Here is a 15,726-nt window from a genome sequence, read left to right on the forward strand (position 1 = left end):
CTGTCAAGCGCTGTGGAAATAATGGCGCTATATAAGTGAGTAAAATAACTAAACGAGGCTAAGCTTCCATTTAGAATCCAAGATGTGGGCGCGAACTGCGTTTACATGCGGTTTTACTGCAAATTAGTGGCGTCTTCTAATTGTTAGTTTTGCAGGTAAAATGGTCATTGACTTAACTATTTATAAACAGCCAGGCAGATTTCCGCCACTGCATAGGGGTCTCGCCTCCTAAGGGCAGGGCCGGCTCCAGGTTTTTCTGGGCCCCGGGCGAAAGAGTCTCAGTGGGCCCCTTTAACACATTCCACGATTCATGATGCAGAGATACGGCGGAGAAATATATATATATAGTACAATGCAAAGATTTCACTTCATGAGTGATATCTATTGTAAATTCCACAATAGCTCAGAAACCGGTGAATCGCTCCACACAGAATAGTGGCCCCCATATAAGGCTCCATACAGAATACTGGTCCCCATATAACGCCCATACGGAATACTGGCCCCCATATAACGCTTCATACGGAATACTGGCCCCCATATAAGGCCCCATACGGAATACTTGCCCCCATATAAGGCCCCATACGGAATACTGGCCCCCATATAAGACCCCATACGGAATACTGGCCCCCATATAAGGCCCCATACGGAATACTGGCCCCCATATAAGGCCCCATACGGAATACTGACCCCCATATAAGGCTCCATGCGGAATACTGACCCCCATATAAGGCTCCATGCGGAATACTGACCCCCATATAAGGCTCCATGCGGAATACTGGCCCCCATATAAGGCTCCATACGGAATACTGGCCCCCATATAAGGCTCCATACGGAATACTGGCCCCTATATAAGGCTCCATACGGAATACTGGCCCCCATATAAGGCCCCATATGGAATACTGGCCCCTATATAAGGCTCCATATGGAATACTGGCCCCCATATAAGGCTCCATACGGAATACTGGCCCCCATATAAGGCTCCATATGGAATACTGGCCCCCATATAAGGCTCCATACGGAATACTGGCCCCCATATGGAATACTGGCCCCCATATAAGGCTCCATACGGAATACTGGCTTCCATATAAGGCTCCATACGGAATACTGGCCCCCATATAAGGCTCCATACAGAATACTGGCCCCCATATAACGCTCCATACAGGATACTGGCCCCCATATAACGCTCCATACAGGATACCGGTCCCCATATAATGCTGCATGCAGGCTGTTACCCCCCACATAATGCCCCATACAGGCTGTCCCCCCCTTATAATGCTCCATGCAGGCTGTTACCCCCCACATAATGCCCCATACAGGCCCCTCCCTTTTAATGCTCCATGCAGGCTGTTACCCCCCACATAATGCCCCATACAGGCTGCCCCCCCCCTTATAATGCTCCATGCAGGCTGTTCCCCCCCACATAATGCCCCATACAGGCCCCTCCCTTTTAATGCTCCATGCAGGCTGTTACCCCCCACATAATGCCCCATACAGGCTGCCCCCCCTCTTTATAATGCCCCATGCAGGCTGTCACCCCTCCTCTTTATACTGCCCCATGCAGGCTGTCACCCCTCCTCTTTATAATGCCCCATGCAGGATGTCCCCCCCTCTCTTTATAATGCCCCGTGCAGGCTGTTCCCCACCTTATAATGCCCCATGCAGGCTGGTCCCCACCTTATAATGCCCCATGCAGGCTGTCACCCCTCCTCATTATAATGCCCCAAGCAGAAATCCCCCCCTCTTTATAATGCCCCATGCAGGCTGTTCCCCACCTTATAATGCCCCATGCAGGCTGTCACCCCTCCTCTTTATACTGCCCCATGCAGGCTGTCACCCCTCCTCTTTATAATGCCCCATGCAGGCTGTCACCCCTCCTCTTTATAATGCCCCATGCAGGCTGTCACCCCTCCTCTTTATACTGCCCCATGCAGGCTGTCACCCCTCCTCTTTATAATGCCCCATGCAGGATGTCCCCCCCTCTCTTTATAATGCCCCGTGCAGGCTGTTCCCCACCTTATAATGCCCCATGCAGGCTTGTCCCCACCTTATAATGCCCCATGCAGGCTGTCACCCCTCCTCATTATAATGCCCCAAGTAGGAATCCCCCCCTCTTTATAATGCCCCATGCAGGCTGTTCCCCACCTTATAATGCACCATGCAGGCTGTCACCCCTCCTCTTTATAATGCCCCATGCAGGATGCCCCCCCTCCCCTCTTTATAATGCCCCATGCCTCCATACATTAAAAAAAAAATCAAATACTCACCTCCCTTCTCCTCACCTGCTACCTGCTGCCCGCCGCTCGCTGCTCGGCTCCGAACTCCAGCGTTGTCGGCGTCTTCCCGCTCAGCGCTCCCTGTGACGGCTCAGGGGAGGGCGCGGTGTAAAGACGTCACCGCGCCCTCTGACCTGAGACGTCACAGGGAGCGCAGAGCAGGAAGACAGCTGATCTGCGGAGGCACGGGGAGAGGTAAGTATCGGGCTGCCGGGGCCCTGAGCAAGCGGCGGAGAAGGGCGGGCGCTGACACCGCTCTCCTCCGCCCATAGCCCAGCGGGGTGCGCGACCGCCAGTGGGCCCCTCTGCCTGCTCAGGGCCCCGGCATTTGCCCGGGTGCGCCGGGTGCTGACGCCGGCCCTGCCTAAGGGGCACCACTGTAAATAACAGTGATGGTACAGAGGTTGCTGAATGCTTTTGTGGCAATTAAAACTGCTGGCTGCAGATTATTCTAAGCGTATAATGTAACGTATAGCTCATCGTGACGCTGAACTCCGGCAGAACTCCGACTATTGTTGGCTGCTGAGAGATAAAACGGATAAATGATTTTCTAAACCGTTATGACAAGCGAGAGACTGGAGGCAGTGAAGTCACGTTTCATGCTGCTGCTTCCCTTTCAGTATTCATCACACAGAACATTCATTTGTCGGCTATTATAAGCAAGGTATCAAATATTCATAACAGGAAAGTATTGCTGTACTATCCCATGATGCACTGCTCGTGATTACATATGAAGGAAATTCCCAGCCCGCTGATCCACAGTATGAGGGGTCAGCAAATACTGAATTGTGGATTACACCTCACATTGACGTCCTAATGTCATTATTCAGTATTGGATGACATATAGCTTCAATATACTAAAGCTCTGCTCACATTGCCATACGTCAGAGCTATAGGTCAGCTATATGCCAACCACTGGCCGGAATAATAATTTACTGCTTAAATAGTAAAAAAAAAAAGGGATGCCAACATACAGTCATGACCGGAAGTGTTGGTACCCTTGAAATTGTCTTAGAAAATTATTGCAATTACACATGTTTTGTTATACACATATTTATTCCTTTTGTGTGTGTTGGAACACAAAAAAAAAAACTGAAAAAAAGACAGAATAAAAAGACAATTTGGACATAATTTCACACAAAACCTCAAAAATGGGCCAGACAAAATTGTTGGCACTTTTCCAAAATTGTGGGTAAATAACTCTGTTTCAAGAATTTGATGCTCGTTCCAAGTCACCTGTGGCAAGTAACAGGTGAGGGCAATATGAAAATCACACCTGAAACCAGATAAAAAGGGGAAAAGTTGATTCAATCTTTCCATTGTGTGTCTGTGTGTGTCAGACTATGCATGGAGAACAGAAAGAGGAGGAGAGAACTGTCTGAGGACTTGAGAGCCAAAATTGTTGAAAAATATCAACAATCTCAAGGTCCATCTCCAGAGATCTTAATGTTCCTTTGTCCACGGTGCGCAACATAAATCAAGAAGTTTACAACAACATTTTTTTGGAGAAATACTTAATTTCTGGAACAATTTCAAAGGTGCCAACACTTTGGGCCATGCTTGTATAGCCCCCTGCCCGAGGTCAAAAGAACATTACTGGGTGAACGATGTCCAATGTATAGAGAATTCTCGAGATAAATCAGCCAAATATAGTCACGTAGCAAAATGTGAACGGATGCAAATATTTTCTCTTTAAAGGGACACTAAGAGCAGAGCTGATAGACCGTGTTATGTCCACTGCAGAGACAGAGGTGGTGGTGAATGACAATACCAAGAAGGAAAAGTCATGGAATTATCAAAATCACAGGATCAATTGACTTGTTAATTTACTCAAGTATCAAGTATGAGGGACATACACAGAAATAAATACACTAACACGCTTTGGCTAATATCAATGAGGTTATTAATGGTTGTCTGAGGAAGGTTCTGCCACACTGAATGCACTTGGGCAAATCATCAAAAGCCACTGCTGGCAGCTTCCTTTGCAACTGTCATCCAATGACGTCCCAGATGTGTTTGATGGGAGGCAAGTTTGGAGATGCTACAGGCCATGTTTAGGCCATGTAAGCTGCTCATAGTAGCAAGAGCAACATGCGGCCTGGCGTTGTCAGGTTGAAAAACAGTTCCTGAGACACTGTGGGGAAATGGCCGTACCACTGGTTCCACGACTGATCCATTCAGGACTGCAAGTGAAATTGGACGTCACATACCATTCCTTGAAAAGGAACCTGAAGACCCACCTTTTCCGACAAGTGTACAACCTACAGTAACCCTCGCTCCACCATACCGCTGCACGACTAGTTCTGTCCTCACCTACTGTATCTTCACCCATTCCTTGTAGACTGTGAGCCCTCGCGGGCAGGGTCCTCGCTCCTCCTGTACCAGTCGCCGTCACGTTTTGTTCAAGATTATTGTAATTGCTCTTGTATATATACCCCTTTTTCACATGTAAAGCGCCATGGAATAAATGGTGCTATAATAATAAACAATAATAATAATACCAAGCCTAAAGCATCAGTGTCTACACAAACCATCTGAAGACATTTGCACTACATTGGGCTACGAGACAGAGCTCCAACTATGGGTGTTTCATTGACCTCATGCTGCTTGCTCTGCACCAGGGTGTCCTTTGAGAGCAGACCGCAATGGAGGCTGAAATTCAGTGAGGAGTCCTGCTTTTGTCTTTGACGCAATGATAGCCAAATATTGTTATAGAGACCACGTAAGCAATGCCATGAAGAGGCCATCAGGAGAAAATGTCACAACGAGATTGTGGTGTGGGGTGGCAAAATGTACAGTAGCCGGATCCCTCTAGTCTTCATTACAGGTACACTAACATCTCGACATTACAATGATTTGGTGGTGGACCCAGTGGTACAGCCATTTCTCCAAATGTCTCAAGACAACACCAGGCCACGTGTTACTCATGTTACTGTGAGCAGCCAGCATAATCTAAATGTGCTACCATGGCCTGCAGCATCTCCAGACTTGTCTTCCATTGAGCACATCTGGAATGTCATTAGTCTGCAATTGTAAAAGGGAGCTACCAGCAGTGGATCTTGATGATTTATGTGCCCAAGTGCATTCAGCGCAGCAGAAAATTCCTCAGACAAACTTAATAACCTCACTGATAGCAGCCAAGGCATGTAAAGTGCAGGGATTTCTGCACGTGGGGCTCATACTGAATAAATCAAGATGTTTCTAAAATTTGGGTCCCATTTTTTCAGCATTTTAGATATCATTAACATGTCTATCCATCATGTGATTTCCATAATTCCATGACTTACTGCTTGGTGGCGCAACAAGATGCAGGTCACACCTCTTGAACCCCTGTTTCCGAAATAGATGTAAGCTCCATGGGTGGGCGAGACCCATGTCTATCAGACAATCCACAGGATATGCCATAAATGTCTGAGATTCCCATACCCCTTTAAGCCGCCTGAGTGTACAAGTGCATTAGTTATAGGGGACGAAAACAACAACAAAAAAAATCAGCTTTTAAGGCTGCGTGCCCACGTTGTGGATTACAAGCGTTTTTGATGCGGAATTTCCGCAGCAGAAACGCTTGTAAAACGCTTTGTAATCCGCACCCCATGGTCCCCAAGGGGATTCCGCAAGTTCTATGCCCATGCTGCGGATTTTTCCGCAGCGTTTATGCTGCGTTCAAAAATCCGCAGCATGTTCATTAATTTTGCGTTTCCGCAAGCGGAATTGCCTTTGTCCAATGCATAAAAAACGCAAGGCAATTCCGCATGTGGAAATCGTGCGATAAACGCGTGCGGAATTCCGCATGCGTTTTTACTTGCAGAAATGAAGCAGAAATTTTCTGCGCCATTTCCGCAACGTGGGCACATAGCCTTATGGGTGGCACATAGCCCCCCCATAAATTAATGGTTGGATTCCAGGATTTTTATCATGACACCATGGATGAACTCGTTATTGGTTGGAACAGGTACGTCATCAGCCCATCTATAGCCCCCTCCCATAGTAAGAACTGTCCTATAATGTGCTGTATCTATTTCTGGCAACTTAGCACTAAGAAGCCAAGCTTCCTACAAGGAGATGGGGTTAATAGCTTGCTACTTAAGTCTGAAGGAACATACTGAATTCTTGTGTACACTTGATACATCCATTCTCTGCGCACACAGTAATTAGGATAATCAGTGTAATTACTGGCTGGCGTGAGAAGAGCGAGAAGAGCGCTGGCTGCAGTGGAGGCAGAAGAGAAGGAAAAAGACATAAAGGAAGATGGAAGGAAAGTAATTGTGTAATGACAGGCAATCTATTAATGGATAAATGGATATTGATAGGTTTCTATAAACATCTGCATCTTCTCTGCGTGTATATAAAGATGTGAAATAGTGAAAGGCGAGACAAACGGAAAGAAAACAGGATTTAAAGTAATAGAGCAGGGTAGGGAGCACCAACCTAAAGATCTTCCCTAAGGCTGCTTTCACATGTCTAACATTTACGGTCCAAGTACGGACTGCGATGTCCAGTCCGGTCAGGAGTCTCCTGATTTGAATTCTGCAGCCTCAAGAACATATATGATGCTGTTGAGTTTGGGCCAGGAGAACCCAATGAAAAATTGGACTTTTACCGACACAGAGATGAAATAGAAATATACTTTTTTATTATTTAAGGGGGTGAGGTGAATTTTTTTTATCATCTTTACAATTTTTTTCTTTATCTTTCAGTCGGTTTCCCTATGACGCCCAGCCATTGGCTTCATACAAGGTTCTAAAATGACAGCGATAGGGGCCTTCAGCAAGCCCCTGCATGCCATGACAACCCATCGGCACCATGCAATCATGTCGCTGGGAGTCAGCGGGAGCCAGTGATAGCAGTATTTAAAGGTCACCGTTGGTGACTGGCAGCAGCATTTAAATGGTTGTACAACAGTGATCAGGTCTGGTCAGTGCTTTTAAGGGGAAGATGCCAGCTGTGCACCACAGCCGGAAACGCCTAAGTATGATGTGGGCTCAGCTCCTGAGACTGCTCCATACACTGGCACTCAACATAAGCTGTTCAATTGTGTCATACATTGAGAAGTGGTTAAAGGTCTTTTTCCACTAAATACATTTGATAACTGATAAATGTATGATTACTGAGGTTTCCCTGCTGGAAGCTCCTACAATTCCTTTAGACGTATCTCAAAGAGCCCTGGATAAATGAAGTGTAGGTGGCCACAATTATGATCCAAGGAGATGTGGCTGCACTTATTTTCTGCTCTATCCATAAGTCTATGGGAATTACTGAAACCATACCTACATCTTATAAAATGGTCTTAGCTCCAGATTTCACAGTTCCAAAAGCTGAGACTGAGAAATCTGTAACTTTGAGTCTTGAGTTGCAGTTAGCTATGCGCTTTTAAATCGCGGGGCCATGCCATGTGCAGAGGACCATACGGCAGACCTCGGAATATAGTATATGCTGCAGGGACTCACCAGCGACCGTATGGTGTCTCGGTGAGGCAGCACATTCTTCTCTTAAAGCATTGCTTCAAGGGGAGAATGCTTCCATAATTTGCTGTACATTCGAGCATGCCAGTTTGTTTTTCCGGTAAAATCAGTGCACACAGAGGTTCTGCATGAGCTAACAGTATGTCATGGCCGCTAAGTAGGGCTTGGAAAGAGATCTGTGGGTATGCTATTCTAGAGCTAATCCATGTCAGCCATTTACGTAAAAAAAAAAAAAAAAGTATATAAAACTTCTATAGACTGACTGTAATAATTACATCTTAAGATAGATGGTGAAAATAGAATTGACATTAAACGCTTCCAATTAATAAGTCACACTCACAAAGATTGTTTAAAGGCCCCCTCGCCCTTGTAATTTAGCCCTATGGGCATTGAGGTCATGATCTGGAAGCCTCTTGTGACTATTAATCACATTAAAAGAGAAGGTTTCAGTCCATTTACAATTAAACAGTAACCCAGTGTGAAGGCCAAGCGCACATGACAGATCCAAATCCACACACAAAAAGGAGTCGCTGGTAAATCGCTGGGGCCACCAACCAGTCTAAGGCTCATGTTTGTGCCTACATAGGAGGTATACATCTGGAGGAATCCTAGTATATTCCTCCGATAGTAGGTTGCAATGTACCCCACCTACACAGGTAGATATATTATCTGTACTGCACCTCTGACCTCAACACTAAAATGGACTGTAGCATACTAAATTACATTTGTGCCCTGGGCCGATCCCCCGACTGCCTTATAAACCGCATTATTCACAGCACCACTCTTCATCCAAAACTTTTCTTCTCCCCAATCCCATCCCACAATACTAATTTCACAGCCCTACCGGAAGTCCATGCACAACCTAAATCACATTCAAAGAGCCATACAATGAAGCCAAGGGATAGAGATGGATACCAGAGCCGTACCAACCAATCAGAACTTATGGAGTAAGTTTTACTAACGAAGGCTCAAGGTCATAGGTCATGTGATCACCACTGCGGGATTTTTACTAGACGGGATGCACAAATTGCATTGGACAACTTATATATACAGTCTTCTTGTCATCTAATACTTGAGTATGGTCTGCCTATGGTACTAAAACAAAGAAACATCCAGCTCCAGCGAGCCAAATAAAATAATTAATGGCTTTATTGAATAATCCACAAAAATTATGAACAAGATAGAGTGTAAATATGCTACGCGTTTCAGATCTATTATGACCCTTCTTCATAGCATGTCTTGTTCATATTTTTTGTGGATTATTCCATAAAGCCATCGATTATTTTATTTGGATCGCGGGAGCTGGATGTTGCTTTGTTTTCTTCTCAGTTCACACAGTCCTGGTGGTGCGCGAGATGGACTTTTTTACCATTGTGTCTATGGTATTAAGAATATTATATCGCTGTGGAGTTGAATACAGTCTATTACTTTCCAATATCAGTCTCTTAAGGCAGTGGAGAGCGGATGACTTACATATACAGGAGTAATACTAGCAGCTCTAGGATTCCCATTTAGAAATTCAGTAAAAATCATCTGCAAAATGTGCTGCCCTGTCCCATCTCAACATCCAACACCAAAGATTGTCCGTTGTGTCAAGATTAGTCAAAGCTAAGGAGAAGAAAAATAGACCAAAAGAAGTGGTGTAAAAGAGAAGGGGCTAAAAAAGAAAAAAAAATCTATTGTGTGTTTTACAAACTTTTTACCCCAACATTGTCTAGGTACAGGGGCACAGCCAAGACACGTCCTGGTACAAGCACCACTAATGTGAAGAACAGGAGCATTTCTAACTCTAGGGAGATCTAGCCAGTTGCACATCTTCTTCTCTATCCTGCCCTATATCCCGTGTGTTCACCTTCTGACTATACCTCACTAAAGTGTATTATTTCGACAGAAAATGGCCATAATACCAAAAAAGTGCAATAAGTGGAACCTCTATTGTAAAATAATAGCAGCCAGGCTGGGAGAGAAGACAGCGCTGCCTGCAGTTCAGCCTGGAAGACAATCCAAGTAATTACCATCCAGAGCGGCCCTGTAATCCAGGATGTGTGCACAGAGCTGTCACCTTCTCAGTCATCGCTACCTCCTCTCCCGTCTTCTGTTCGCCCTCCCACCTCAGCGGCATATAACCAATGTTAATTATATTGACACTTGCGTTTGTACCAATTAATCCCCGAGCGCCCAACCTCACACAGCGGGCAGCTATGGTAACTACTTTACAGAAGTGCTCTTCAGTTACCACTTACAATCCGTAACACATTATTATCTATGCACAGGAACCAGGGAGGCTTAGTTAATCAACCATTACTTTCTGATAAGCCAATTTTCTTGAGAAAATCTTGTTCGCTTACTTTTTGTCTGTATGTAACCTAAGGGTGTAACTTCTTTTCCATGCGAAGAAAAAAAAAACAGAAACCAGCCATCTGTCTATAGACCCCTGGGTCACTAGTCAGCTTGGTGACCTCCTGCTAGAGCTGCAGGGGATAGTAGGCATTATAGTCAGAGCCTTCTGGAATACTTGTGTCCTTACCAAAATATAATAGCTCCTAATAAATGAACATAGCAGAGAGAAGGTAACGATAAGCTAGGGTTAGACAGATACGGATCAAAGGGGTGTTGGATACACCATGATCAAGTGGTACAGAGGTAAAAACTGGTACAGAGGTAACAACTGGTACAGAGGTAACAACTGGTACAGAGGTTGGCAACCACCTTTTGGTCCCAACTCTGTAAAGGAATAGGAAATTAATTTGTAAAAGGAGGAAATAATTTATTCCAGCCATCAATATGTAAAGTTATGCGCAAGGAACTAATGGTATTCAGGCATCATATGTTATAGGGAAAATAAAACTAGGAGAGTCACTTGTATAGAAGTATCTGGGTGTGTAGATCACAGAAGAAATGTCAATCAACAGCTTCTAAGACCGGAAGGATATTGTTAGAACCCTCCTGTTTGTTTTGGTTTCTATCTTGTGTTTTGCGGTCACGTTCAGTTCTGCCCCTATCCTTATGCAGCCTGATGAGACCAAGCCTTTTTTGGTCGAGGTTGATGCTTCTTCGGTGGGGGTCGGTGCAGTTTTGTCTCAGGAGAACAAGGATGGAGCACATCCCTGTGCTTTTTTTTCGAAAAATTTTTCAGAAACCGAACTTAATTACGATGTTGGTAATTGGGAATTGCTGGCTATTAAACTCGCGTTTGAACATTGGCGTCATTTCTTGGAAGGTGCTAAATTTCCTATTCAGGTTTTCACAGATCATAAAAATTTGATCTATCTGGATGCTGCCAAACGCTTGAATGCCCGTCAAGCTAGGTGGGCACTTTTTTTTTCTCGGTTTAATTTTTCTGTTACTTATATCCCTGGTACTAAGAATGTTAAAGCCGATGCTTTATCTCGCAGCTTTTCTCCCATGGTTGGTACCGAGGAGGAGGAGAGCATTTTACAGGAAGGAGTTGTGGTAGCAGCATTGGACTCCGTTTTGGAAGATGGGATTCTGAAAGCCCAAGAGGATGCCCCATCTAACACTCCCCATGGGAGGTTGTTTGTGCCTAGAACCTTTAGAAGAGATTTGTTTGTGGAGTATCATGAGTCTCGGTTGGCAGGTCATCCAGGAATTTCTGAAACTAAGAGACTTATCAGTCGCAGTTTTTGGTGGCCTGGGTGGCAGAAGGAAGTCATCAAGTGGGTGCGTCAATGTACGGTGTGTGCTAGGTCAAAGGCTTCACATACCCCTGCTGCGGGGTTGCTTTGCCCTCTGGAGGTTCCTAGAGCGCCTTGGACGCATCTGGCAATGGATTTTATTACTGACCTTCCTGTGTCCGAGGGTTTCACTGTCATCTGGGTGGTCGTGGACCGTTTTAGCAAGATGTGTCATTTGGTTCCATTCATTAAGCTACCCAGCGCTAAGACACTCGCTAAGGCGTTTGTTAAGGAAATTGTCAGGCTTCATGGCGTTCCCACCGACATTGTTTCTGATAGGGGACCTCAGTTTGTGGCTTTTGGCGTGCTTTTTGTGACAGGTTGGGAGTCCATTTGTCATTTTCGTCTGGATATCATCCTGAGTCTAATGGACAGACAGAAAGAAAGAACCAGGATGTTGAACAGTTTTTGCGTTGTTTTGTGGCAGACAATCAAGAGGGGTGGTCTGAGTTTCTGCCACTCGCAGAATTTGCTCTTAACAACCATACATCCTCCTCTGCTGGGTGTTCTCCTTTTTTTTGTTGTACTGGGAGACATCCGTCTTTTGGTTCGTTCTCCAAATTGGGGTCGGCGGAGCCAGAGGAGGAGAATTTTTCCGGTGATTTGGAGAGAGCTTGGACTAAATGTACGTTGTAACCTTCAAGAGGCTAACAAAAAGTCCAAGAAGTATTTTAACAGGAAACAGTTTGTTTACTGTGGGTGACATGGTTTGGTTGTCCTCAAAGAATCTGCGGTTGAGGATTCGCTCTAAAAAATTGGGTCCGAAGTTTGTGGGGCCATTTAAGGTGCTTCAGGTGGTTAACCAGTCTGCTGTTAGGTTGGAGGTTCCCACCTCCTGGAAGATTAATCCTGTGTTTCATGTTTCCTTGTTGAAAAAGGCTCATGTATCGGATAGGGATGCCACTGTCACAGTTCCTCCGGTGGTGGAAGACGGCGAATATGAAATTTCTCGTATCCTGAATTCCAGAGGGCATAGAGGGAGATTGCAGTATCTCGTCGCTTGGAAAGGTTTCGGTCCCGAGGATAACTCCTGGGTAAAGGCGGATGATGTCTCTGCCCCTAGACTTTTCAGAGCTTTCCACAGGAGATTTCCGGATAGGCCTGGGCCTGGAGGATCCGGGGGATCCTCATAAAAGAGGGGGTACTGTTAGAACCCTCCTGTTTGTTTTGGTTTCTATCTTGTGTTTTGAGGTCACGTGACCATCTTCCTATATATTCCAGCTCCGCCCTTCTGGCTTTGCTGGACTTCAGTGTTGTTTTACTGTCTCTCTAGCCAGCTGCTTTTTTGCCTATCTATCTCTAGTTTGCTTGGTCCTCTGGGACCCCTAGTACTTTTTGTCAGTTTATCTTTTGCTCTGCAACAACTTCTGTTAGGAGGTGTCCCATTTTTGTCCCAGTCCTTAGTTCGTTTAGGTCTCCGTTCAGACTAGCCGAGAACGAAGGCGGGTCTGTTCACAAGGAACAGGTAGCCCGCTACGACGTAGGGGCTCAGCTTAGTCTTACTGTAGGGACAGCTCTCCCCTTCTTTCCTTAGCCTATGTTGCAGATCATAACAGATATAGTCATGTATTAAAGGACGCATGGAGTCGCAAGACAGGGACTTTACAAAGCAATAGTGTTGCCCTATCTGAAATATACAGTTTAGTTCTGGGCCAGTTCTTAGAAAGGAAGCCTTGTAGTCAGAAAAAGTACAAAGAAGAGCCATAAAACTGATACTGTGCAAAACAAATCTTAGGTATGAGAAAAGATTAAACAATTAAATGCATTTAGTTTTAACAGAAGACATCTAAGGGGGCACATGAATAACTTGTACAATTACATAAATGGCCCATATAAAAAGTATGGTCAAAGGCTGTTACATGTAAATCCCCATCAAAACACAATGGGGCACTCGCTCCACCTGTAGAAAGTGCGGTTCAATCTCCAGATGAGACATGGCTTCTTCATAAGAACTAATCTGGGGAATAGTCTACCTCAGGAGCTGGTCACAGCGGGAATCGTGGTTTTAAAAAAAAGGCTTAGATGCTTTTGTAGTAGAAAATAACCTAAATACTTATGTAAATGGGTAAAGTTCTTTCCTGAAGGTTTGGTCCAGTGTATCAATAATTGGGATCAGGAGAGAAACATGAGCTCTTTCGTGGCAGACTGGATCATGCATTGTGGTTGTGCACATGCCACTTCCTTTTGTGCTATCCCATCTCAGTTGAACTTGATGGATATTTCTCTTTTTTTCAGCCATATCCTCTATCTCACCATGTAACTAATAAGTACAAAAGTGTCCTTCCTTAAAGGAATAAATAACCATTGTTTCCCTATATTTCAGCTTATCTTCAGTAGTCTTGATCGGTGGTGGCCCAGGTACTTTTTTCAAACCAAGGAGAAGAAGGGATTAAAACATGTCCCCAAAATGGATAACACCTTTTTTCTTAAATGCATGTATTTGGGGCTAAAAATCATTTTTACAATCTAGTTTAATTAAAAATGTTATACTGTTGTACTGTTTGGCTTTTACAGGATCTTTGTTTTCAAGCACAATCATCTTTGAGGAGGTCTGTGGTCATAAGCAGACAGGAGCTCAAAATAAGTTAAACAACTCTCCAGTCAGACCGAGCTTACTGATGGATTCTCAGTTAACTTATTCTGCAGCCACCAATAGACAGTGCAACAAAGAGGTCATAGAAGGCAACTCCAAAACCCAACTGAAAATAATTTTTAGTCCCAAATACATGTACGTAGGTAAAAAAAAAAATTCCCAAGAAGGTAGACAACACCTTTAACTTATGTTCAAAAGCTGAGTCGGGGCTCAATAGGAAGTATATGGGTCCCTACATTGTTCTGCTCACTTCCTGAGAATCAGCTTATCTTCGGAAGGTAAATGGACCCATAGACTTTTTACTTAAGGGCTCATAGTCCTGCCTCGTGCCCTGACAATGGACTAGGGCTGGTAGAAATTAAAGGAACAAGATACACAGGGTGACTAGTTTCAGTGCGGTCGCTATCTTCCTAGGGGAAGCCATAAATCCTTTCCTGTACAAAATGATGGAGGCACCAATAGAAATGTCTCCTCGAGAGGCGAAAAGCCAGTAATGAGGACAATGGTAATCATCATGGGCTCAGAAATTGAAAGCCAATCATTTCAGACATTGGCATTGATAAGTAAGAACATGAGATTTCATATCAACATACTGTTCCTTGTCTAAATTATGGGGAAGGAGATGAGTGTAATCTTTGCAACAAAAAAAAAAAAGAAGAAAAAGAAAAATAAGTGAAAAAAACATAATGGTGCTAGAGTCTAGAGATTGTAGATGTGCAGGGAACATAATGGAGCTCCACTGTCCCAAATCATACAAGATGATACAGAATCTTCTCAGCACAGAAAATTGGCCTTTGGAGCCGTCGTCCTCCACACGACGCGTCTTACCTGTTTTTTGCACTTGAATTATTTTGCTGTAGACGGCATCCGACGTCTCTATTAGTGTCCGGCTGGCCTGTATGAACTGAAGGGAACAGACAGTATAGTCAGAAATAGTAGTCCTACCCAGAGACTAGCATTTTATTACTCTAAAAGAAAATGGTATGAAAAACAAAGTATTAACTTTTTTTGTTTGTTTTACAGTTTACAATTTAGCAAGAGAGTATTTTTTCCAGCGAAAATGTAGAAAAAAGCCATTTGCTGTTACTTTGTTTTTTTTCTTCATGTTTTACACCAAATAACCTGTTGATTTTATTCTTCAGGTTCCTATAGTCTTGTGGATACCTATTATGTGCAGGTTTTTTATGTAATGTTTGTAAAACACATCACTTTTTTAGTATTTTTTTTGGAAGGCTTTTGCACTTTTTTTATTATATTTTATTTATATAATTGTTTTGGAAACAAAAGATCTCTGGGGAATATTGCAAGTCACTGACAGCTCTGCTATGCTGAGCAGACGACCGGCGATCGTATGATCGCTGGGTCTAATAAATGCATTAGCATTGTTGGTGCTTCTAGCTCTAAGTAGATGGCAAATAAAAAGGACAAAAGCAGTTATAAACTGCTTCACTTCTATGCTCAGGGTCCCTGGTGGAGTCTGACAACTGGAGACCCAACCTGTTCTTACAGTCTTACCAGAAGAAGCCCCTGCGGCCCTAAATATGGGATGTGGCACCATGGTGTACCTATATTATTTGGGCTTGGCCGTTTTCACTTTTATAGAGGCAATGTGGCACCGTGGTGTATATATATTATTATTATTATAGAGACTTAGCCATTTACCACTGCACGATATGTACAGTATACTCACAAGCGGCATGTAC

General features: G+C 44.2%; 1 protein-coding gene across 1 annotated transcript in view; it reads right to left on the reverse strand.

Moving 5' to 3' along the window:
- Positions 1–15,726, reverse strand: part of LOC141272642 (inactive phospholipase C-like protein 2) — a 127,961-nt gene that overhangs the window by 23,889 nt on the left and 88,346 nt on the right. The window contains exon 4 of the mRNA XM_073683561.1: positions 14,852–14,927. Coding sequence (XP_073539662.1) covers positions 14,852–14,927 — 76 coding nt within the window. The remainder of the gene's footprint in view (positions 1–14,851; positions 14,928–15,726) is intronic.

This window comes from Phyllobates terribilis, unplaced genomic scaffold (assembly GCF_046119375.1).
Source record: "Phyllobates terribilis strain yellow unplaced genomic scaffold, ASM4611937v1 Scaffold_5__5_contigs__length_657084704, whole genome shotgun sequence".
Lineage (NCBI taxonomy): Eukaryota > Metazoa > Chordata > Amphibia > Anura > Dendrobatidae > Phyllobates > Phyllobates terribilis.